General features: G+C 43.4%; 1 protein-coding gene across 5 annotated transcripts in view; it reads right to left on the reverse strand.

Moving 5' to 3' along the window:
* The window catches only part of KCNH1 (potassium voltage-gated channel subfamily H member 1), a 487,752-nt gene that overhangs the window by 331,535 nt on the left and 132,494 nt on the right, over positions 1–23,723 (reverse strand). For all 5 annotated transcript variants that reach the window (XR_004538934.1, XR_004538933.1, XM_033939452.1 and 2 more), the window contains one exon: positions 10,221–10,613. Coding sequence is in view for 3 of the 5 variants with exons in the window: in XM_033939452.1 (XP_033795343.1) it covers positions 10,221–10,613 (393 nt within the window). In the remaining 2 variants the exon portion in view is untranslated. The remainder of the gene's footprint in view (positions 1–10,220; positions 10,614–23,723) is intronic.

Here is a 23,723-nt window from a genome sequence, read left to right on the forward strand (position 1 = left end):
TTTTTCTCTAAGTCCATTAGAATGGAAATTCACCGAGTAAAGGAAATGGTGTGATTATTGGCCAGTTGATGGGAGGAGAACATATGAAGATATATTTTTCATTCATAAGAGAACATCAAGATTTGCAGGGAAAATGGAAGGCAAATCGGACTCATTCCTGCTCTTAGTTGGAATAAATCTAGTCAGATTAGAAGCCTCAAGGAGCAAATTAAGTTTCATAGCTAGATGGCTGTGAACTACCATTTCTGAGCAGAAGTGGAGGTGGAGAGAAGCCAGTCATAGTAAAGCCAAGATCCACTGCCTGAAATCTCTGAATGCCTGTTTTTTAGCCCTTCCTAATAATTTTTGGATAGTGGGAAACATATTAGAAAGATTCCCTTCCATGACTGCAGATTAAAAAAAATTCCTAATGTATTTGCCTCCCAGAGGCCAAAGCCATTGTGGGAGAATTAACTCCTTAATATATAGCCTGTGTGGAAGAATATGTAAAGCACATTTCAGCTTCATATGAGTATTTAAAGACTGGGACACTGTTGTAACAGACTCAAAAGATTAGAAACTGTATGGTCAGGGCCAGTGCAAGGATATCATGCAGCCTAGGCAAAACTTCAGCCTGGTTCCACCTCTCAATTACGGTAACTTTTAGACTTCTAATACCACCTCCCCCACTTCTCAAGATTTTGATACAATTCTTAAGTTCAACAAGCTTGATTATGTCAACACCATCCCTCCAAGAATGATCTTATAGAACACATATTTGTGCATCATCCTTTTAAACTTTGTGTTGTAAATACATATATGATGAGGGGGATTTCCAAAAGCCACTTTCAAGGGTCAATGGACTACTTAAAAATTGCCTATTCTTCCTGCGGGTGAAAGTGTATGATCAAGACAATATCTGTCCAGGAGCTGCTGCTCTAGGCGATCACCTACCCTTGTTTAAAGGTTGGGCCCTCCCTGTCTTTGGTGAGTTTGAATTACATTTCTTCTCTAGTGCTTTAGCAATTCATAGCCTTGTTTAAAAGCTAGACCTTCAAGATCATCACATTTGTATTCAAAAAAGAAAGCTACTGGAGTGCTTTCACTTCAAGTCATTATTCTTTGCTCTACAGAAATCCTTCAAAATATGGCAGCGAGGTTCCTGTAATTTATTTCTGTACACTGAAATTTCATACACTGAAACCTATTTTCCAGCTGACTTGCATTAAGAACCTGATCATGAGTTCGTACATCTAGGGAGGTACGTCTACAAACCTACATTAATGTGGAGAAATAGACTAGTGGTCAGGACAGCGGCTGATATACAGGGATGTTTGGGGTTCACTTGTAACCTTGATTAAATCATGTCATTCTCCATATTATCAGAGATGAATTAGGACCACGTCTGCTAACATGTCGGTGTACATTACTGTAATTAATAAACACAACGAGCCTATTCACTAACCCCCAATTCTATATATGCTGCCTTACGTTGTGCATGCAAATCAAGTGCACAAAGCCAATTTATGCACACAACTTAATTGCTTCATAAGCCTAATCAGTTCTGATAATTGGCACTAATTAAAACTTACGTCTACAACTTGGTCTGTGTATTCTATAAAGTGCTGTGCGCCAGTTGTCTACATTCAGAATCATACCCACAAGTACCATAAAATACATTTAACAATAAAATCTGTGAAATAATTATTTTTTTAGATAGCATCTCGCTTAACATAATATTACTGTAATGAAGATTCTGTGGTAGAACTTGGCTTTTATTCACAGAATGGACACTCACTATCATGAAATTTTGCTAGAAGAAAAGAAATGAATTAAGAGCATGACATAGAGCGAAAAAAGTTAGCGGTGACTGAGAGAAGAGTGTTGCATTTAATTATTCACCTTTCCAAATTCAATTTCAGGATGAGTTACAAATTCAGGAACAGTTGGTAGGTCCCTTGTGCTTATCTCCAAATTTTACATATGGTGCCTAAAAAAAATCACTGCCAACTAAAACAGCGCTTAGAATCTCACTATGCACCAGTGTGTTGCATAACTTCTAGGCACACCCATGTAGCCCAGGGAAAACCTGGCTTAATTACCTGCGTTTAACTTTACTATGCATCGCACGTATTCTATAAATTCTAGGAATGCTCACACGATCTGCCCATGCTCCTCCCCTGGCCATGACCCCTTTTCAGATTTGTGCACTAGAACTATATATACACATAACTTTTCATTAACATAGTAACATAGTAGATGATAGCAGATAAAGACCCGAATGGTCCATCCAGTCTGCCCAACCTGATTCAATCAAAAAGTTTGTTGGGAGGGGAGGTCCTTCTTCATAGCTATTTCTGGGCAAGAATCCAAAGCTCTGCCTGGTACTGTTCTTAGGTTCCAATTACTGAAGTCTCCATCAAAGCTCACTCCAATCCATCTTTAGTGCCAAATATTCCATAATTCTGTGTCAGATCATATGATGGTTTTGCTATAAGCCTTAATATACATATATGGCTGTTCTTATGTTCTTATAGATATATTTTGCCCAAAAAAAGACTCCTTATTGAAATAGAGTTGATTGCATTATGGTCAAACTGTTTTATGGTCTGCACAAAATGGTTCAAATGCTTGAAAGCTCTTGTTATACCCCAGCATATTACTGATAATTTTGTTCAGAATATTATATGTCTCCTCAAGTCTGCTTACCTGAACTCCTGAACCTTAGTGTTACCTTGACAACATCAAATGCTTTACTAAGAACCCAACAGCTTTTCCCTAAATTCAGTTGCCTGCGTAACACTCAAATAACATCAGTAAAGACAGACCTGGGTGTTACCAAAACAAGAGAACAAAAGAGCAAGACCAGTCCCTGCAACACCTCATTAACGCCAGATGGGACCTGAATGTTATCCAAACAAAGAAACTGGCCAGAGGGGTAACTGAAATTCAGCATGCTACCGACATGAATCCACAAGTCTGTTTATCTGACATTTTGACCTCTTTGACCTGAATGTTGCCCAAACAACTTCAAAGGGACCGACCTGGGGTGTGCCTGAATCAAAGGACGCTGTTACTGCAGGACCAGCTGTTTAACTCAGCAGCTTATAAGGACGGAATTCTGCTCCTAGAATCCAGAATCCTAGCCGGCTATCCAAGACGTCAGGTCTAAAGGGGCAGACTCCTGTGTCCTACTCGCCTATCCATTGAGGGATTCCGAATGGTGAAGGGAGGGTTTACGTGAGATACGGTGATGCTAATTTATTCTTATATATATATATATATAAAAGTGTTATTGTTTATGCTTTATATTGTCTGTGTGTTTTTCTGAGTATCTCTGATCATCCCACTTGACAGAAATTAGTGGCGGAACAGCTCTTCAGTATAGTTAAATCAATTTCTCTAAGAAATGTAACCACTTGTGTGGCCTGTTAATTCTGTGTCAGTGTAACAAACTATAGGACTGAATAAGTAAGGCATTTATCCCATAGATATAGAACAGGAGAAAAGCCTTATTAAATCAGTCGTTGAGACTTCTATGTCTGTTACCATAATTAAATGTACATTAGAGTTAATTTTATAAATAACTTAGAGGCCCTTTTACTAAAACATAGGGCTCCTTTTACAAGTTTAAAGTTTTATTTTGATTTGATAAATCACTTATTCAAATTACTAAGCGAGTTACAGAAAAATCAAATAAATATACATTTAGACATACTATTTAAAATTAACAATAATAGGTTGGACCGTCAAGTTTACAAACTGATTGATACACAAGGAGTGGAGGGGTAAAGTTACAATTCAATGCTTTAAAATGAAAACAGAGCCATGGAAAAAACATTAGGGCAGTTTTAGCGCGCGCTAAATTGCCACATAAGATAGACGCTAACAATAGCATTGAGCTGGTAATAGTTCTAGCCACGTAGTGCGGGTTTAGTGCCTGCTAAAATTCTGTGTGCAAAAAATGCTATTGCAGCTTTGTAAAAGGAGCCCATAGTGTATGCTAACAGAATTAGCGCATGCTAAATGCTAAGTAGCCTATAAGGTATACAATGGATTTCTTTGCATGTGTTAATTTACAAATATAGAAACATGATGGCAGATAAAAGCCAAATGGCCCATCCAGTCTGCCCAGCCACAGTAACCATTATCTCGATTTAGTAAAAAGATCCCTTAAGCAGGTAGAGCAGTGTTTAAAATGCATGTATGCAAAAAGGTAGGTGCTCTGAAAAAAATATATCTGTTCTTATACAACAGTAGGGTATTTTTATAACAGGGTGCCTAGCTTAATAGGGTAGGAAGGTTCCCATTTTTTTGCCGATATTATAAAGCTACAATGAGCCCCTGAAGGGGGCATTACACATATATAGTCAAGACCAGCTATTATACACTTCATATGATCAACCCCATTTGCCATTTCTTCTAAACATCTAAACATATCATTATTCATTCCTTGGTCACATCTAGATTAGATTATTGTAATGCTCTATTTCAAGGCATTAGACTTCAGGATATCCGTTGCCTCCAATTACCGTAATTCAGAATTCTGCCATATTTTACTCAAATTCCTGAAAACTTCTTCCTTCCCTTTCTGTTTATTCCCTAATCCTGCTCATAGTCCATATTTTATTTTCCTCTATCCTATCAACCACTGTAGTTCCTTTCTAAGTCTTTAATGGTCATGATTTCCTGCTGTCTTGTTGAAGAATGCAGGATTCTTTTCTGAAACAATGGATCCTGTTAGATGTCAATTTGGTATCTTTTTTTTCCCATTCTTAAACCAGTTTCATCTATAAGATTCTTTCTTTTGATTTTAAAATTGAATATTACGGAGTTTAGATGGGAGAAGGCTAGTTAGCTAGCAGTTTGAACTGTATAGACTGTGATTCCCCTCTCCCTTAATTACATACCCCCGATATTCAGACAGTGGTGAGCAGCATTTTATTTTTTTTTTTATGCTTACCATTTACGGCTAAATTAGCCTCCAGTATTCAGTGCCAGGCCATGTCTGGCCACCAGCACTGAATATTGGGGGCTAGGTGTGAACAGGCAGGCTGCAGTAGCTTATACAGGCCTGGCCAATATTCAGACAGACTCACATAAACAACTTATGTGGCCCTGGCTGTATAGAGGGCCGGGACTGCATAACAATTTAAAAAAGAAAAATGCGCTCCCAACCCCCACTCTCACTCCTCTGCAATGTGCCAAGTCTCTTCTCTCCACCCCTCCCCAGTCCCCAATCCCCCACCCTCCCCTTCTCCTGATGTCCAAGTAGCACCACCCACCCCTAGGCTTACCTGTGTACCTGGTGGTCTATCAGAGGTTTTCGGGGGCAGAGAATGGTCCCCTCACGGCTGCCATCCATAATGGCTGCTGTGACCTCTCGTGGCAGCTTGCAGTACTGCTTAAATTTTTGCACTTAACTAATAATAGAGATCAGCATCAGCAAGTGTTAAGTGCAAAGGCCATGTGATAATATGAGGAGGGAGGGTGCCCTTTGTAAAAGTAGGCAACCCTAAGCATAAGAGTTATGTGGCCCTGGCTGAATATCGGGCTAGGATCCACATATCTTATTTTTTTTAATGAAATAAGATCCCCTCAGCCCCCTCTGGAATTAAGGCACATAAGACACATGCTTTAGCACACAAAGAACTTAGTTGCAATTAATGCGACTGTACTTAGCGCCTCCTACTGTAGAGGTACTAACTGAAGCCAGGTTAACTTCACAAATGAAAGTTAGAGTGTGTTATGCACCGTGCATTTACTGCATTATGCCTTCCATGCCCATTGTCTGCCCATGTTTCTGACTCCTAACACAGTATGTGGTTAGCACGCAAATTAGCATGTGGAAACTATCAGGCCACTGCAGAAGCCAGTTAGCATACTCTCATTTGCATATTAACTGTCTAACCACACTGCTTTATACCCAGCCACTGCTTTATACCCTCTTATGGATAAGACACTAGATTAGACCATAAAGTCAGTGATGTGCAACAAAACTGAAACCTGGGAAGATTGTTTAAATTTTAATAGTAAGAAATATTAATTAGCTCTTCAAATAAAACAAGACTGATAGAAGTGGGGATTTATGTTGCCATACTGAAATTACCTGCTGCTGCTTACTTGTTAAGATAAGAAATCATGATCAAAGGCTAACAACTGTATCTAGTTATGAATTAATCAAAGCATTCTCTAACAAGCCTGTTGTGTTGACCTTTACTGTATTCATTTACATTTCCACAGATCATAAGATTGCAACACTGGTCACAAAGATAAATGACTCTAGGGGCTAACCCTGTTGGTAAACATCTCCTACAAGGTATGGAAATATGATTACAACAAGAATGGAAAAAAAGGATTTCCTTGCTCCCTCTGCAAAACTAGCAGTGCAGTGCTAATATCTACTAATGCATACATTTCTCCAATATTCAGCCAACACTGGTCAGCGTTTTTTTAAATGCTGACCGTAGCTGTCTAAATTAGCCCCCAATATTCAGTGCCAGGTCAGGTCCAGGCACCCAACACTGAATATTGGGGGCTAAACGCGAGCGGGCTAGGCATCTGAGCTTATGAGGGCCTGGCTGATATTCAGCTGGGGCAACATAAGTAGGGTTATCAGACGTCCGGGAAAACATGGAAGTGTCCTCTTTTTAGAGGACTGTCCAGGCTCCCGGACAGGCTTTTTAAAACCTAGCATTTCTCCGGGTTTTGGAAAGCTCTGATGAACTCCGGCCACATATGGAGGGCCTCTGAGCATGAGCGGATGAGGTCACACATGGCCGCGCATGCTCCGGGTCCTCCAGATATGATCGGAGCTCATCACAGAAGAGAGGAGGATTGCTGGGGCGGGGCTGGAGGTGGAAGTGGGTGGAGCTGGGCAGAACTGGGCTGGGCTTGAGGCAGAACGTGGTGGGGTTATGTGTCCAGGGTTCTCCTTTGTAAAATATGGTAATCCTAAGCATAAGAGTTATGTGGCCCTGGTTGAATATCGGGCCAGGATCCACATTTCTTATTTTTTTTAAGAAATAAGATCCCCCTAAGCCCCCTACCACCCCACTAACAATGCCCCCCTCTTTCCCTCTCTACTCCCCCCAGCTCACAGTAAGAAGATCCCCCTGGAAGGCCTCCCCAGACCTATCTGTATCCCTGGTGGTCCAATGAGGTTGTTGAGGGCAGGAATGTTCCTGCCTCTAATGGCGCCTTTCCAAAATGAATGTCATGACCTTTCACAGCAGCTCGAAAGATCATGTCAGCCATTTTGCAGACGATAACCAGCTTTTACACCCTCTAGACTCTGAGAACCCTCTGGAAGCTCTTTCTATCACCAAGAAACTCGAACAAATTCATCAATGGCTCGATACCAATAGACTTGCTCTTAATGCTACCAAGTCAAATGTAATGATCTTCTCATGGAAAGGACTTAAATTTGACTCCCCTATTGCTCTTAAAGGTATTACTCTCCAGGCAGTTACTACTATTAAAATTTTAGGGGTTGTATTTGATCAGAGATTGTCGAACCATAAGCATATCAGTAGTGTAGTTAAATCAACATTTTTCAGATTATGGAAAATTCGTTCGGTTTCCAAATGGTTTGAACCCAAATCACTTAACATATTGATCCCCCATTGGTCATCTCTACAATCGACTACTGTAATGCCCTATTTAAGGGTATTGCTCAAAGGAGATTAGACGTCTACAACTAATCCAAAACTCCTCTATCAAACTCATTATGAAAACAAATAAATTTAACCATGTTTTACCACTTCTCAAAAAATCTCACTGGCTTCTGGTGTCGCACCAAATACCCTATAAAATCTGTCTGTTATCCCTTAAGTCGCAGTTTTATAAAGCCCCAGCTTTCATCGATAGAGTTTTAATTCCCTACGCCCCCCACTAGAATACTTCGATCTAATGAGCAACACCTGCTGCCTGTTCCCTCACTTAAAACCATTAATACACGCAGACAAAACATTTTTTCAGTCACGGCTCCTCAATTGTGGAATTCCTTACCCATTTATTTAAGGGAAGAATGAAATATAGATAGATTTAAGTGCATGTTAAAAAGCTTTCTTTATAAAGATGCTTTTGACTGCTAAATCCCTCAAGTTAAGACCGCACACCCTATTTCAGACTTCCGATTCTTTCAGCCCTACTCAAGATTTCTGTTTTCTTTTAAACCTTTCCTTTTGTAGTTTTCCTTAACTGTCTCATTTTCTATCAATTATTGTATTTCTACCCCTGCCTTCCTTATTGGTTCTGTTTGCCCTGTAAGTCATGTCTATGGTATTTGCATTGTTCCTTTGTACGTTGTTATAAATTATTTTAGCATTGTACATCACCTTGATTAGACGATCAATCAAATTTTAAATAAAACTTGAAACTTGATTTTAGGGAAAGGTGCTGCAAGGAGCAGGAGTGAGGGGGCTGTGCTCCTCGCCCCATCAGCACCGCTGGACCACTAGGGATATAGATAGGCCCAAATGGGCCTAACTGGATGGCTGGGGAGTCTTCAGGGAAAGCCTTCATGCCACAGGCTGCCACGAGCTGGGGAAAAGGGGGGAGAGAAAGAGGAGGCATTGACAGGTGGGTGGGAGAAGGCTTGGGGGCTCTTTTTTTTTTCTTTTTTAAAGTTATGCGGGTGCCAGCTCAATATTCAGCTTTTGAGCTGTTCTAAATTAGGCAGCTTAGCTATGCAGGTGCTGGCACTGAATATTGCTGGCCCCCCTCTCCAGAGCTGCCCCTGACCTGACCGCTTTTCAGGTGGGAGTTCGGTGGGGATAGTCAGCGGCACTTTCCAGTTAAGTGTCCAGGGAAAATCTTCACTGCTGCCTTCCTCCTAGACTGGGCCCAGCCTAGTAGACCTTGTGGCTGCCTACTATTGCCTTGTGAAAGAATCCACTGCAGCCTTCTTCCCCCACTCACAGCCCCACTTAGATGCTCACATTTACACCAGCTCTATAAGCTGGCATAATGCAAGTGCCTATATGTTAGGTATATCTAGTATTCTATAATGGAGCCTAGGTGCCCATGTTTCTTTATAAATAGGTTCCTACTGTGTACCCTCTCCGAGCACTTAAATGGAGGTGCCCTGTTATAGAATTGCCATCAAACCCCACCCCCGGACAAGGTTGCACACGCAAATTGGTGCGGATTGTTGATTTGTGCATTCAATTTAATTGTTTAACAAGTCAATCAGTGCCAATAATTGCCAATTAACAATTGACACTGATTAGAATTTACACACACAGCTTTCTAAGCTTATTCTATAAAGCGGTTCACTTGAAGTCCATTGCACAGATCTCAAACAGGGACATGGCCAGGGAAGGAGCGTGAGCAGGTCATGGGCGTACCTAAAATTTAGGCACATTGTTATAGAATACGTCCGATCTGCAAACAGCTTAGGCGCAGGCATTTAGACTTGGTTTTAATTTGGCAGAAATGCCTGCACCTAAATGTTAGTCAGTGGATGGGCGCTATATGTAAATTACATGTAATTCTACAGTATAAAGTGCACCTAACTCTGGAGGAGGTTTGTAGAATTGTGCTAAGCACCAATCTTTTTGACAACAATTTCTTAGGTGGCATACATAAGTTTACCCCAAAATGCAAGACCTTATGACCAGTGGCGTATTAAGGGAGGTGGTCCACCCCGGGCGCTGTCTTGGTGAGGGCGCTGGCACCCCTCCTCCTCTCCACCTCCCCGTTCTTTCTCACTCCTCCCCCCTGATGCACGCGCGCCTTCACTTTCCTCCCACCATGCCTCTATCTCTTCGCCAGAACGAGCAGTAACTCCAATCTGCTGCTTGCGCCAGTGTTGGCTCTCCCTCTGACATCACGTCCAGGTCCCATGCCTAGGAAGTGACATCAGAGGGAGAGCCGACGCCAATGCAGGCAACAAGTTGGTGATGCTGCTCGCACCAGGGAAGTTAAAAGAGGAAAGAGGTGTGTGTGCACAGCAGGGGGAGCAGGGAAGGAGTGGGGGGGGGCAGAGAAGAGGGTGGGGGAGGGGCACCACTGTCCCGGGCGCCTTTCACCCTTGCACTCTCTAATGTTTTAAGTTTTTTATGACAGTCATAAAGACAAATTTGCAGAATAGAATGGAAAACAATATCATATGGAACTGGATTTCCTTATTACAGAAAACCTATGAAGCACTCTTAAGTTAAAAGGAAAGTCATACTTTTCCTCTAAATATTTAAAGAAAAATTAATGGCAAGAATTCAGAACCAGATAACACCAACCTCGTCCACATTCTCAAATGCATTGATGACATCATATGGCAGGCAGGAAAGTAGGTCGATCACAAACCAGGTCTTCAAGTAGTTCATGCGAATAAGCTTTGGGTCCGAAATCACCTCCCCAGCTGGTCCAACAAAAGTAGTATGAAAATTGAGCACGATGTCCACCAAGAAAATGACGTCTACAATGCTGTCTACCACCAACCATGCAACATTGTTCTGTTTGGTCTTAAAAGAGACATTGTACGGAACCAATATGGCAGTGTAGAAAGTCAAAATTAAGATGACCCAGTCCCACGTGGTCTTGAAAACACAATAATGTAAAATGATATGTGGTGGAGTCTTTGGTGCCTCTTGCTTGTACTGTGGAAGAATTTCTGAGCCCAGTTGTAAGACCTGTTGAAGACACAGACAAAGAACAAGTTGTATTTCCCTATATTTTTCTACTAATAACTAGAAAATTCCCTCCAAGTCAACCTTTTTCCTATGCCATGCAGGAGATACACTCTATTTTGGAAAAATTATTTTTTGTCGTAATTTATAACTGAATGAGCCCATACTTGTTCCTGTCTCATGCCTATTCAGCACACTTTCCAGATTCATTTTTTTGCTAGGTGCATCTTCTGGAAGGTCAAACTGTATTCTGTCTTTTTCACAACTCCCTTGAAAAACATTATATAGTAGCACAGTAATTGATTTTTAGAACAAACAGCAAAGTTGCTTACATTATAATGGGGTTCTCCACAAAGGTGGGATAAATCAAATACAAACATTAGTGATGAAGATAAGAATATTGTATTTGATATACTGCCTTTATGTGGTACAATCAAAGTGGTTTATGTCCTTAGTTGGCTCACAAGGGGCAATGCCAGGTAGGAGGAAGGGCTGTGGCTCACTGGTAGAACTGCTGCTTCTCCACCCAGAGGTTGTGAGATCAAATCCCAGTGCTGCTCCCTGTGACCCTGAGCAAGTCACTTAATCCTCCAGCGGCAAAGTAAGATGGGGGGGGTGCACTAATACCTGTCCTCCTCACCATCCCCCTCCCACTCCTTTCCCACCACCACACACACATGACCCTTCCCTTTCCTTATACCTCTTTAAGGTTCACAGCGTTCCAGATTTCTAACACTCTCTGGGTAAAGAAGAACTTCCTTACGTTTGTACGAAATCTTTTCCCTTCTAACTTTAGCGAGTGCCCTCTCATTCTCTTCACCTTGGAGAGGGTGAATACATTACATTAGTGACTTCTATTCTGCCTGTACCTTGCAGTTCTAAGCGGATTACAGTATAAGATAGATGGACATTTCCAGGAAGTTACAAATAGTCTCTCTTTCTCTACTAAGTCAATTCCCTTCAATATCTTGAATGTTTCGATCATGTCCCCTCTCAGTCTCCTCTTCTCAAGGGAGAAGAGGCCCAGTTTCTCTAGCCTCTCATTGTACAGCAATTCCTCCAATCCCTTAACCATCTTTATCGCTCTTCTCTGGACCCTTTCAAGTAATACTATGTCCTTTTTCATGTACGGCGACCAGTGTTAGATGCAATACTCCAGGTGGGGGAGTATCATGGCCCGGTATAACAGCATGATAACCTTTTCAGATCTGTTTGTGATCCCCTTCTTAATCATTCCTAGCATTCTGTTTGCCCTTTTTGCTTCCGCCGCACATTGCGCAGACAGTTTCATTGACTTATCTACAAATACTCCCAAGTCTCTTTCTTGGGAGCTCTCTCCGAGTATAGCTCCGAACATCCTGTATTTGTACATATGATTTTTGTTACTGACATGCATTACCTTGCACTTATCCACATTGAACCTCGCGGCCCATTCCTCAAGTGTATTTATGTCTCTTTGTAGGTCTTTTAGTGCCATAGCTTCCAATTCCCCTATTTTATTCCGTAGGCTCCTTACATTTGTGTACATACTGTGACAGGAAAGCCCCTGTCACTGGCTTAAAACCTGTTTTAAACCCTGCCACTAAAGCAAATGTGCTTATTCCTAAGCCACGGAAGCTGCCCATTAACTCTATTCCCAGTGCTAAGATCAGACAGGCAGGGCAGAACAGAGATGGGATGGCACAGACAAACAGAATACCTGTTACAAGCCACTTTAATCCCTTTTATAAACCATCTGTTAATTATCTAGTTAAACATCTAATCAGGCCATCTAATACAGCAAGGGTTAAGGAAAGGGGTGGAGCTGACAGGCAGAATGTAGTTAGAGCACCAGTGAAAGTTCCACAGGAGGATAAATCAAGGCCAGATGGGAACACACACAGGCAATCAGGAACCTGGAGGGAAGGACGTTCCTCACAGAACAGGGAACTGAAGGCTAGAAGCTCTGTCTTACTGTCTTCTGCTAAGAAACCTCCAGTCCCACAGCACTGCCATGCTGACAAAACTTTGCTTTCCCAGCAGAGGCTAATTGAAAAGAAAAAGCTCCAGGAGAAGGGCTGACCAAATGCTGTTCCAGAGGATAGCTTGTACCCAGCTTCAGAGAGTGAGGAGTCTCTTATGGAAGTTGAGGGATATGTCTCTGAGGGGGATAAAATGGATTGCAGCCCAACAGCCCTAAACTATATGTCTGAATGCAGCATGAGTCAGTAAGATACTGTGTGGGGGATGGGAATGAAAGTTTGTTCTATAACAATGGTCTAAAATAAGTAAAGAAATGTTTCTGTCCTTATGTGGGACTGAATAATGAATGAGAGTTTGATGTGTGAATGTGAGGATTGCCTAATAGCAGAAATTAAACCAGAATCCCTGTATGCAAGCAAAGCATAATGAGTGGGGGATGGGCTAATGCTAACTAATGTTAGAAGGAGAAATAAAGCTCCGAGTTGATTCAGTGACCTGACATTTCACATTCCTGATAGTGGGAACTTTTGGGAGGGGAATCTTAGACTATTAAAACAAGGGTGGATGGTTCCCAGCCCACTGACCAGAAATAAGAAGGATCAGTGGGGGGGATTTATAATTCTGGTAGTCAGGTGGGGAGAACTTACTAAAGAAACACAGGGGGCTTAATACAATAATTGTGCCAAGCCTAAAAAGAGTGGAGCTAAACGCTTGTATATAAGTTCTTGAAACCAGAATGCTGCCCAGAACTGTGCAAAGCATGGCAGCAGAACTGTGAGAGAGAAACCCTGTTTAAAAGGGAAATGTTTGGGGTTTTTTTTTTCCCTTTTCTGATTGATGCAAAAAGTGGCTGTAAAAGAGAACTTTATGATAAATCCTTTCCAAGCATCATCAGCCGGTGTGGCTGTATTAGAACCAGTGCAAACTGAACTGGATAATAAAATTTGGAACTGGAAATTATTGGTGGAAAGTTTGGTTTTTTTTTCTTTTTCTCTGCTGTGCTTATTCCAGAGTGGTCCTCCAAAGAGCGCTAATACTTGCGTCTGGGGGCGGGAGCCGGGTTGCCAGCGCTAGGCTTACCCCTGGCCCCGTCACAATACACGTAAGTTTGCGGCCTGTTACTTTCTTGCTCCTACTGTCTCCCTCGCTTCCGCCCACTTACAGTAAGTGTTAGGCGCCGCTAAGCGCATTGCGATAGGCGCCTATCTTTTATAGAACCCCTTAGTCCTTTTGATTTTTTCCATATATGTCTTCTTTTCTGTATTTATTGTAGTTCTCCCCCCCTATCCTTTTGTTCTTATTACATTTATTTTGTGTCTTGTTTGTCTGAGTATATTTCGTCTGTTCAATACTGTTGTTTTTAATTCTGTTTTTATTTCTGTTCTTACCTCTGTTTTATTGCTGTAATACGCTTAGTACTTTGATAAGAGTTTAATCAAATTTACAATAAATTTGGAAACTTGGATAGGTGCCTATTGCCCAATTAATATTTTTTTTTTTACAATTATTGAGCTTATTAAGGGTATTTTGCCAATTAAGTTAGGCGCCTAACTATAGGTACCCTTTAGAGAATCTGGCCCACAGACTGAGTGCAAATCTTCGGGAATTCTATAACACTGTGCGTATCTTATGAGAATGCCCCAGACGCAACCATGCCTGTCCCGTGACCACGTCCCCTTCCGAGTTGCACACTATGGGATTTTGGCGCCCATGCTTATAGAATAGCAAACAGTCAGACATGCCCTCAACCCCTAATTGGTGCCAATCAATGTTAATAATTGATTATTGATGTTCAGTTACTGGTATTAATTGGCTCATTTGGTTGCATGTGCATCTCAGAATTGGCATTTGGGTGCCCTTGTTAGAATCCAGGGGTTAGAGCTCAGAAAGGCGGTATATAAACTTAAGGTTTAGTTTAGTTTAGTTAGAGCTCAGAAAGGCCTAGAAGGCTATTCTGAGCATGTTGGGGTTCCCATGCTGCCTCTGCCTCAAGAGTTCCATCAGTTGACTCCCCAGAACTGGATAAATATATGTATCTGCTTTATTTTGCTGTCTACGCAGAGCCTTCATTACCGGTAAACAACTTCATCTTCTGCACTGACAAGCAGGATGAATCAGTTAATCAAGTGCAGAATCCTATTCCTCTGGGTTACTCTGCATGTACGTTGATTTCAGACTTTGTAGGGCAACCTGAACAAGTAATTTATGAGGCACCGACTATTAATCAAACAAGCCTTGCTGAAGGGCTTACTGTAATTAAGTGCATCATTTCTGGATATATCATTGCGATTATAATGAGATACTGTAATATCTGAATAGATGATCATGCAGCAACTCTATATACTTCATCATTAGACAGTGAGTGAAGATGAGCACCTGAAGCTGCCAAGACTCCGATTTGATGTGCTTTTCTTTTATCATTTAGTTGCAATATGTTACGCTGTATCAGTGAAAACTGTAGTCTGCTACTTAAGGGGTTCATAGACAACGGCGCGAAAGACAAAAGCGCGCGCCGCCACGCCGCTCTAAATTACAGTTTTTAGGTGCTCCGACGGGGGGTTTTGTTGGGGAACCCCCCCCTAGTTTACTTAATAGACATCGCGCCGGCGTTATGGGGGGTTTGGGGGGTTGTAACCCTCCACATTTTACTGTAAACTGAACTTTTTCCCTAAAAACAAGGAAAAAGTGAAGTTTTCAGTAAAATGTGGGGGGTTACAACCCCCCACACAACGCCCCCACAACGCAGCGCAATGTCTATTAAGTAAAGTGGGGGGGTTCCCCCCCCACGCCCCCCGTCGGAGCACTAAAAACAGTAATTTAGAGCGGCGTGGCGGTGCGTGCTGCGCTCAATTGTCTGGGCGCGCCTTTGTCCCGGCGCGCTTTTGACCTGACACCGCTTAAGGCCCCCTTTTATCAAGCTGCGTTAGGGGTCTTTTATCGCCGGCTGCTGCGGTAAAAGTTCCAACAGTCATAGAATTCCTAAGAGCGTCAGAGCTTTTATCGCAGCAGCCGGCGATAAAAAACCTTAATGTGGCTTGATAAAAGGGAGCCTATGTCAGTTAGCATTTTTAAGCTGCTGTACTTCTCAATCTGTTGGGATCAAAGACTGACAGTGTGGCTGCATCCTTTTCTTATAGTAAGCCAGGGATTTTTACAATCCAGAGCAAAAGTGTTGCATGCCAGACAGGTGCGGGTTAGAGCTCAGAAAGGCCTAGAAGGCTATTCTGAGCATGCTGGGGTTCCCATGCTGCCTCTGCCTCATGAGTTCCATCAGTTGACTCCCCAGAGCTGGATAAATATATGTATCTGCCTTATTTTGCCGTCTATGCAGAGCCTTCATTACAGGTAAACAACTTTTGGATGTTGCTACTGGACTTTATGCGCTTGCTGGACTTTATTTGCTTGTTGTGGATTATTACTGCTTTTTTTTGCGACGATGTGAGCAATTTAATCGCGTCCTTCAAAATGGCAGTGTGAGTTTTCAACTAAAGCCGACAGAGGAAGAGACGTGGTTCAAAGCTAACTACTAGAGAATGACACGGTGAAAAAATTGGTCCCCGTCACCGCCCCGTCCCCGTCTCACCATCCTCTGCACCGCCCCGTCACCGCCATTCCCTTCACCGCCCCGTCACCGCCACTGCCACCCCATTCACCGCCCCGTCACCGCCACTGCAACCCCATTCACTGCCCCGTCACCGTCACCGCTGCATACATAAAAGCCTCAAACGGGTACGATTTTATATACTTTTCTTTATTTACGTATAAAGGAAACATTCTTTAAAACTTTAAAACTTAGTTAAATATTAGTTAATAACTATACAAAAACAAAACACGCAGAGAAAAAATTAATTAATATAAATTCTCAAAACTGACACATTTTGATCACTAAATTTAAAATAGTTATTTTTCATACAGTTTTTCAATCACTAATCTTCCACCACCCCTGGGGCTAGCAATGCAAAAACAAACACGACATGTACTTTAAATGCTTACAATGTTAGCCTACATGGTAAGTAGACGCGGCCGCTGTACCTAATCGCGGCAAAGATCTCCCTGCCATGATTAGCATAGTGACCGCGGCTACGGCTGCAAGTCTCCCCTCCCCCCAGCGATCACGGCAGGAGGGCACCCAACCCCTCCTGTAGACCCCCCCAACGGCCCTCCCGACAATCGCAGCAGAAGGGTACCCAACCCCTCCTGCCGGTCCTCCCAATGGCCTCCCCTAAGATCGCCGGCAGGAGGGTACCCAACCCCTCCTGCTGGACCCTCCCCCCAACGAACCCTCCCACCCCGGAACCCCCTTAGTCTTACTTTCCAAGTTGGACCGGACGGCTCCTCACACGTATGGCCAGCAGGCTTGCCTCCGTCCAAATGAGGCGGGCCCGCCCCTACCCTGCCCAACCCACAGGATCCTAGGGCCTGATTGGTCTAGGCACCTAAAGCCACTCCCGCTATAGGAGGGGCCTTAGGTGCTTGTGCCAATCAGGCCCTAGGATCCTGTGGGTTAGGCAGGGGAGGGGAGGGGCGGGCCCGCCTCATTTGGACGGAGGCAGGCCTGCTGGCCAGACGAGCGAGGAGCTGTCCGGTCCAACTTGGAAAGTAAGACTAAGGGTGGTGTTTCGGGATGGCGGGGTTTGTTGGGGGAGGGTCCGGCAGGAGGGGTTGGGCACCCTCCTATTGGCGATATAGGGGGCCGTTGGGGGTGCCGGCAGGAGGGGTTGGGCACCCTCCTACCAGTGATCATAGGGGGGCTGTTGGGGAGCTGGCAGGAGGGGTTGGATATCCTCCTGCTGCGATCGTCGGGGGGGCTGTTGGGGTAGGCAGGAGGGGATGGGTACCCTCCTGCTGCGATCGTTGGGGAGGGCTGGTTCTGTCGGCATGAAGGGCTGAGGGCGATCGTCGGGGGGGGGGGCGGGTTCTATTGGCAGGAAGGGTTGATCTGACAAATGAGGAGCACGGTGAAACACAGGTAAATAGCGGTTCCTAGAAGGGGGGACATTGGCCTGCGGGGACAAATCTATTCACCGTTTTTGCGGGCGGTGAAAGGATTTGTCCCCGCGTCTGCGGCGATTTGCTAATGAGGTCACCATAACCCGCAGCCAAACCGCAGCCACGCAGCGGTTCGCTGCGGGGATCGCTCCCCGTGTCATTCTCTACTAACTACTAATCCTTTCACAACTGTTTTGATTCTACAACTATGTCCAGTTCACTGTTCTGTCCTGAATACTGTGTTTTTGTTCCCTGCCTTCAGGTTATGAGCAAAGGTTTTCTCAAGTTTGTTTTTGAGTTTTTTACTGTGCTCTTCCGAATGCAAGAGGAGCCTATGATTATATCAGACTATAAGCCCTATGTAGCTTTATACAATATAGCTTGGACTTGTGTGTCCTGCTTGACTGTCTGAGGCTCATTTGGTTAATATTTATGATATGTCTCGTTTATAGATCCCCTGTCCCGTTGTCCCCACGCACAGCTTCAGGATGCCGAAATATCACATTTTCAGAGACAGCATCCTGAAGCTGTGCGTGGGGACAACAGGACAGGCGATCACTTCCCCTCCCTCCCTCCAGCGCCGAAGATGAAGCACCCCCCCGGACTGGCCCCTGCTGCTGCTACCTACCCGCCTGGCATACCGCTCCTTCAAACACCCTCCTCCCCAGTCCACCACCACTGCCGCTCGCTGCAACTAAAGCAAAAGAAGATCCAGACGCTGGCCCACAACCTTTTTTCCAACGTCAATTATGACGTCGGAGAGGAAGTTTCAGGCCAGACAGGCAGCATGCCTGCAGTTTGATTTCCTGGTAGACGGTGTATTTCCTGCTTGTCAGCTGATTCCGGCTTGTGCCGAACCCTGGGTCCCTGATCGAGTCATGCTTAGTTTATTGGTAGGTGAAAGGTGTTTTGAATATTTTGGTGAGGTTTTAGTATGAATGAAAGGGAACGTATGTGAATTATTTTGTATTGTAGGTGAAGTTGTGATGTTGGTGAGCCTTGCAAACACAGCTCCTGAAGACGCCAGGTAGCAAAACACAGTCTTGTGTTGAGCGGAATGCTTTATGAATTGAAGAACAGGACCATCATGAGGACAGAGAGGCCTGCCGATTGTGTTTAAGAAACTGTGATTTTCATGTGCTAGACTGTTGTGCAACTCTCAGTTTGAAGCCTCTCTGACTAGATGATCATGGACTAATGAACTCATGAACTAACCAAGATCCAATTTCAGATAAAAGTAATCACAATGAAAGTGTGAAAGTAATCACAATGAAAGTATGTGAAAGTTGGAAAGTGAGTGTGAGTGATGGGGATTAGGTTCACTGACTAAATTATTCTGATATTTATTAATAAATTAAGTATTGGTAAGTTGTAAAAGTACTGTAATAAAATGAACTGTGGGAGATAAGATTAAAATTGAATTTATTCAGATAATACTTGTTTGTATTAAATATTTAATAGCTGGTCTTAAGAATTTGGGTTATCCAATAGGCAGCTATTAAACTAACTGGAAAAAAAACCCCAAGCTTAGGCTTTAAGTTAACTGAATTCAAAGGGGATATCCTGAAAATCTCAACTTGACTGAATGTGCCCCAAGGACTGGGTTGAAAACCTCTGTTCAGTGGCATTGCAAGGGAGGGAGGTGCCCGGGGTGGTGGCATTCCCCACACTGTTCAAGCCCCTTCCCTTCCCCCATACCTCTTTAACTTCCCCAGTGCGAGCAACATTGTCAGCTTGCTGTCCGCACCAGCCTTGGCTCTCCCTCTGACATCACTTCCTGGTCCCGCGACCTGGAAGTGACTTCAGAGGGGGAACTAAGGCTGGCGCAAGCAGCAGGTTGGAGCTGCTCCTCATGCCGGTGAAGAGCTGAAGGTACTGGGGGGAAGGGAAGGTGCGCGTGTGGTGGGGGAGGGGTGAAGGAGCCAGCGCGGTGAGAGGAGTGAGGGGTGAGAGGAGAAGTGCCAGTGCCCCCATCAAGACGGTACCCAGAGCAGTCCACACCCACGCACTCCTTTACTATGTCACTGCCTCTGTTCTAAGGAAACGTTTCCTACCTCTCTGAAGCCTCTGCTTCTGGCAAACACAGGATAGCAATCTCTGCTGAGGGCCGCTCCTCTTCCCCAGGCACTGTAGCCAATGGGAAGCCCTAGAAGGACTTCTTGCCTCAGGGTCTCTCTGATCCATTGCTCTAGGGCATTTAACCATTTCCTGGCCTTAAGGTGAGGGTTATCAGATTTTAGGCCTGTAAAATCTGGACATGTGGCCCCCATCCCCAGGCCCGCCCAGTTACACCCAGCCCCGCCCTGTTCCATCCAAGTCATGCCCCGTTCTATACCAGCTCTGCCCCCGAACCTTTTCTCCTTGAGCTCAGAGCCACATTTGGAGGGCCTCCAAGCATGTGCAAGTGTGATGCGATGATGTCGTATGCATCCACGTTGCATCCATGCTTGTGCAGATGCCCCTCCCCCCCGCCCCGATATGGCCCTGAGCTCAAAGTTTTTCAAAGCTCAGACAAAGTGCTGAAATTTGAAAGCCATCTAGACGTCTGGGCAGTCCTCTAAAATGAAGATATGTCTGTGTATATCCGGATGTCTTGTAACCCTACTTAAGATAGCTAAACTGCAACCTCAGTGAATACCACTATACTACTCCCTCCCTCATAGATTCATACATTTGTTCAGCAGCCTGTTTGAACATATTTAAGAACATAAGAACAAAAGAAGTTGCCTCCGCTGAGGCAGACCAGAGGTCCATCTTGCCCAGCGGTCCGCTCCTGCGGCGGCCCATCAGGCCTAATTGCCTGAACAGTGTCCCTGTCTAATTTTGTAACTGCCTCTAAACCTATCCTTATAACCTACCTCTACTCCTACCTCTAAACCTATCCCTATAACCTACCTCTACTCCTATCTGTACCTCTCAATCCCTTTGTCCTCTAGGAACCTATCCAAACCTTCTTTGAATCCCTGTAGCGTGCTCCTGCTTATCACATCCTCCGGTAGCGCGTTCCATGTATCCAACACCCTCTGGGTGAAAAAGAACTTCCTTGCGTTTGTTCTAAACCTTCCCCCTTTCAATTTCTCCGAGTGCCCCCTTGTGCTTGTGGTTCCCCTTAATTTGAAAAATCTGTCCCTGTCTACTCTTTCTATGCCCTTCATGATCTTGAAGGTTTCTATCATGTCTCCTCTAAGTCTCCGCTTTTCCAGTTTCATAAAGAGTGAATCGACTTATTTCTTAGCATGTTTGCTTCTATGGGGTAGCTCCACAGGCCTCATTTTTACTGCACTGTGGAACTCGCATTGAGCACCTATTTTTGGTCTAATTGAAATAATAAAATGTCATACTTAGTGAAAATTGTATGCAATTTGTCATTTAAAGCACCAGCTCATTCAATTATGCAAGCATTTCCTTTGACGACAAGAGCAAGCAATGAGCATCTATTATATAGGCCCTCTTGCTAAGATGATTTAAAACTGATCTGGTTAATTATATGAGACATTTTTTTTTCTAGAGCCATTACACAGTTTAAGTTTGTGAAACCCTGCTCTTTTTACCAGCTGAAATATGCTTGCAATCCCACTTTGTTAATGTAAATGAAGCAATAAACTTTTTTCCAGCGCAGAGCTCTGGGTTTCAATAGAAGAATGGAAACTATGGCGAAGACCTCTTGCAATAAAGCAGTTCACCGAAGCCATAGGATAATTACATTAAGAACGGTACTGCATCTGAACTCAGTATTGTGATCTAAATACAACCACACTCAGGAATCCTGCAAAATGCTTTGAAAGGAGCACTAGTGTGAAAAGCATGCTTTATAATGACACTTTTTTAAGCCTATTTTGCGCATGGCATTTGGTCAGTCTCTAGAAGAATCCTTTATTTGTGATTTGTTCTGTCAATTATGTAGGGGTCCTTTTACTAAGGCGCACTAACTGATTTAGCGCGCCTTAGTAAAAGAACCTCTTAAAGCTATATGTATGTTTGTGCTTTTCTTAATTTGTGGTTTTTTTTTGTTTTGTTTGTTTGTTTTAATTCTTTATTCATGTTATATTTGCATCAAGTGTACAGAAAGAAATAACAGATTAACTTAATACATCACTTGAGATATCACAAAATTTCCCCAAATAAAATTTATCCCCTTCCCACCCACCCTTCAATCAATAATTAGATATTTTAATAAGTTTAAGGATGTGTGGGGGCCATTGATAAATTATTGTAATGATTAGTTATCATTTTTCCCTGAATGTATATAATTGTAAGATTGGGGAGGGGGGTGGGATTTTGATTTTTTTATTATTGATTATGAAAAGAATGAATGATTTTATTATATTGTATATACTAATTATTGTTAATTTGTGTTTTTATTATGTAGGCTATAAATTTCTTAATTAATCAATAATTAGGTACCCGGAACCAGCCCCTGAAGCATATAAATGCTGATACATTTACACTTGGAAGTATACGCATGTACTGTACACATATACAGTAAAACCTTGGAATGCAAGTAACTTGGTTTGCAAGTGTTTTGCAAGACAAGCAAAACATTTGATTAAATTTTAACTTGATATACAAGCAAGATCTTGCAACACAAGTATATACAGTATCCACACATCATCACAACGGAGCCAATGGCTCTTCTCTCTCTGACATTTCAAGAGTGTAGTGACTGTTCTAAGCAAGCAAGGTCATGCAATACGAGTTCATACAGTATACACACATCATGCAATCACAACTGAGCCGATGGTTCTTCTCTCTCTGACGCTGCGGGAGTGTAGTGACTGCTCTAGATGAGCGAGGGCTTGCAATACAAGTACATATAGTATTTTGTATTAAAGTTTTTGGGTTGTGGAACGAATCGTCTTGAGTTTCCATTACAGTGGTACCTCGGTTTACGAGTGCATCGGTTTGCGAGTGTTTTGCAAGACGAGCAAAACACTCAGCAAACTTTTGTCTCGTAAACCGAGCACTGCCCCGATAAACAAGCACTCAGCTATGGTGGCCCAGGGGTGAGTACCTGCCTGCGGGTGCTGCACAGCGATTCGAAAGAGGTGCCTTCCTTGCCTTGGGGTCCCCATGCGGCTGCCCTCCTGCTTCGGCGATGCCTCTGCCATCCGTCAGCGCTCTCCCGGCTCCCATCTAAACTGGCCGCCATCCTGAATGAGCATGCGCGACTTCACCTCTCTCCTCTCCTAAGTCAGCCACTGCGTGCTTGTACGTGGTGAGCGTGTTGTTGGGGCAGCAGCTGACTTAGGAGAGGAGAGAGGTGAAGTCGCGCATGCTCATTCAGGATGGCGGCCGGTTTAGATGGGAGCCGGGAGAGCGCTGACAGACGGCATAGGCATCGCCGAAGCAGGAGGGCAGCCGCATGGGGACCCCGAGGCAAGGAAGGCACCTCTTTCGAATCGCTGTGCAGCACCCGCAGACAGGTATTCAACCCTGGGCCACCATTGCAAACTTCGGTTGTGGAACGAATCTTCAGAGTTTACATTAAAGCCTATGGGGAACTTTACTTTGCAAAACGAGCATTTTGGATTACGAGCATGATCCTGGAACGGATTATGCTCGTAAACCAAGGTACCACTGTATTTCCTATGGGGAAATTTGCTTTGGATTACAAGCATGCTTCTGGAACGAATTATGCTCGCAAACCAAGGTTTTACTGTACTCATAAATTATACAGTATAGCATATAGGTGTGCATCACAACCCTGCCCCTACTTGGCTTAAACTTTATTCCTGTAAATGTCAATATGTGTGCATTTATAAATACATACTGTCTTGTCACTGCTCATGCCTACACCAGTGTGTAAGTTTATAAAAGGCTTTTTCTGTATGTAGAACAGGTTTTGGATGTGGAAAACCCTTTATAAAATTACCACAAGATTATAAAACTAATATTCTTTGAGAGAATGTGTACTTATTAATTTATTACTATATATAGCAAAGAGTAATTTTATAACTGTATAGTCACATAAAAGATATATGCACATACTTTTCCTAGTTTTGGCAAGGACAAACTTTCAAAATGAAAGCATATGCAAATTCCCATAATTGAAAATCCTGTCTTTTTGTATGAAGTGGCAGGGGTGCTTGCATCTCCCCCAACCCCCCACTGGCAATGGGGGGTGTCTCTTAAATGTACTCACCCCTCACGTACCTTTTCTAG

Source organism: Geotrypetes seraphini, chromosome 3, assembly GCF_902459505.1.
Source record: "Geotrypetes seraphini chromosome 3, aGeoSer1.1, whole genome shotgun sequence".
Classification (NCBI taxonomy): domain Eukaryota; kingdom Metazoa; phylum Chordata; class Amphibia; order Gymnophiona; family Dermophiidae; genus Geotrypetes; species Geotrypetes seraphini.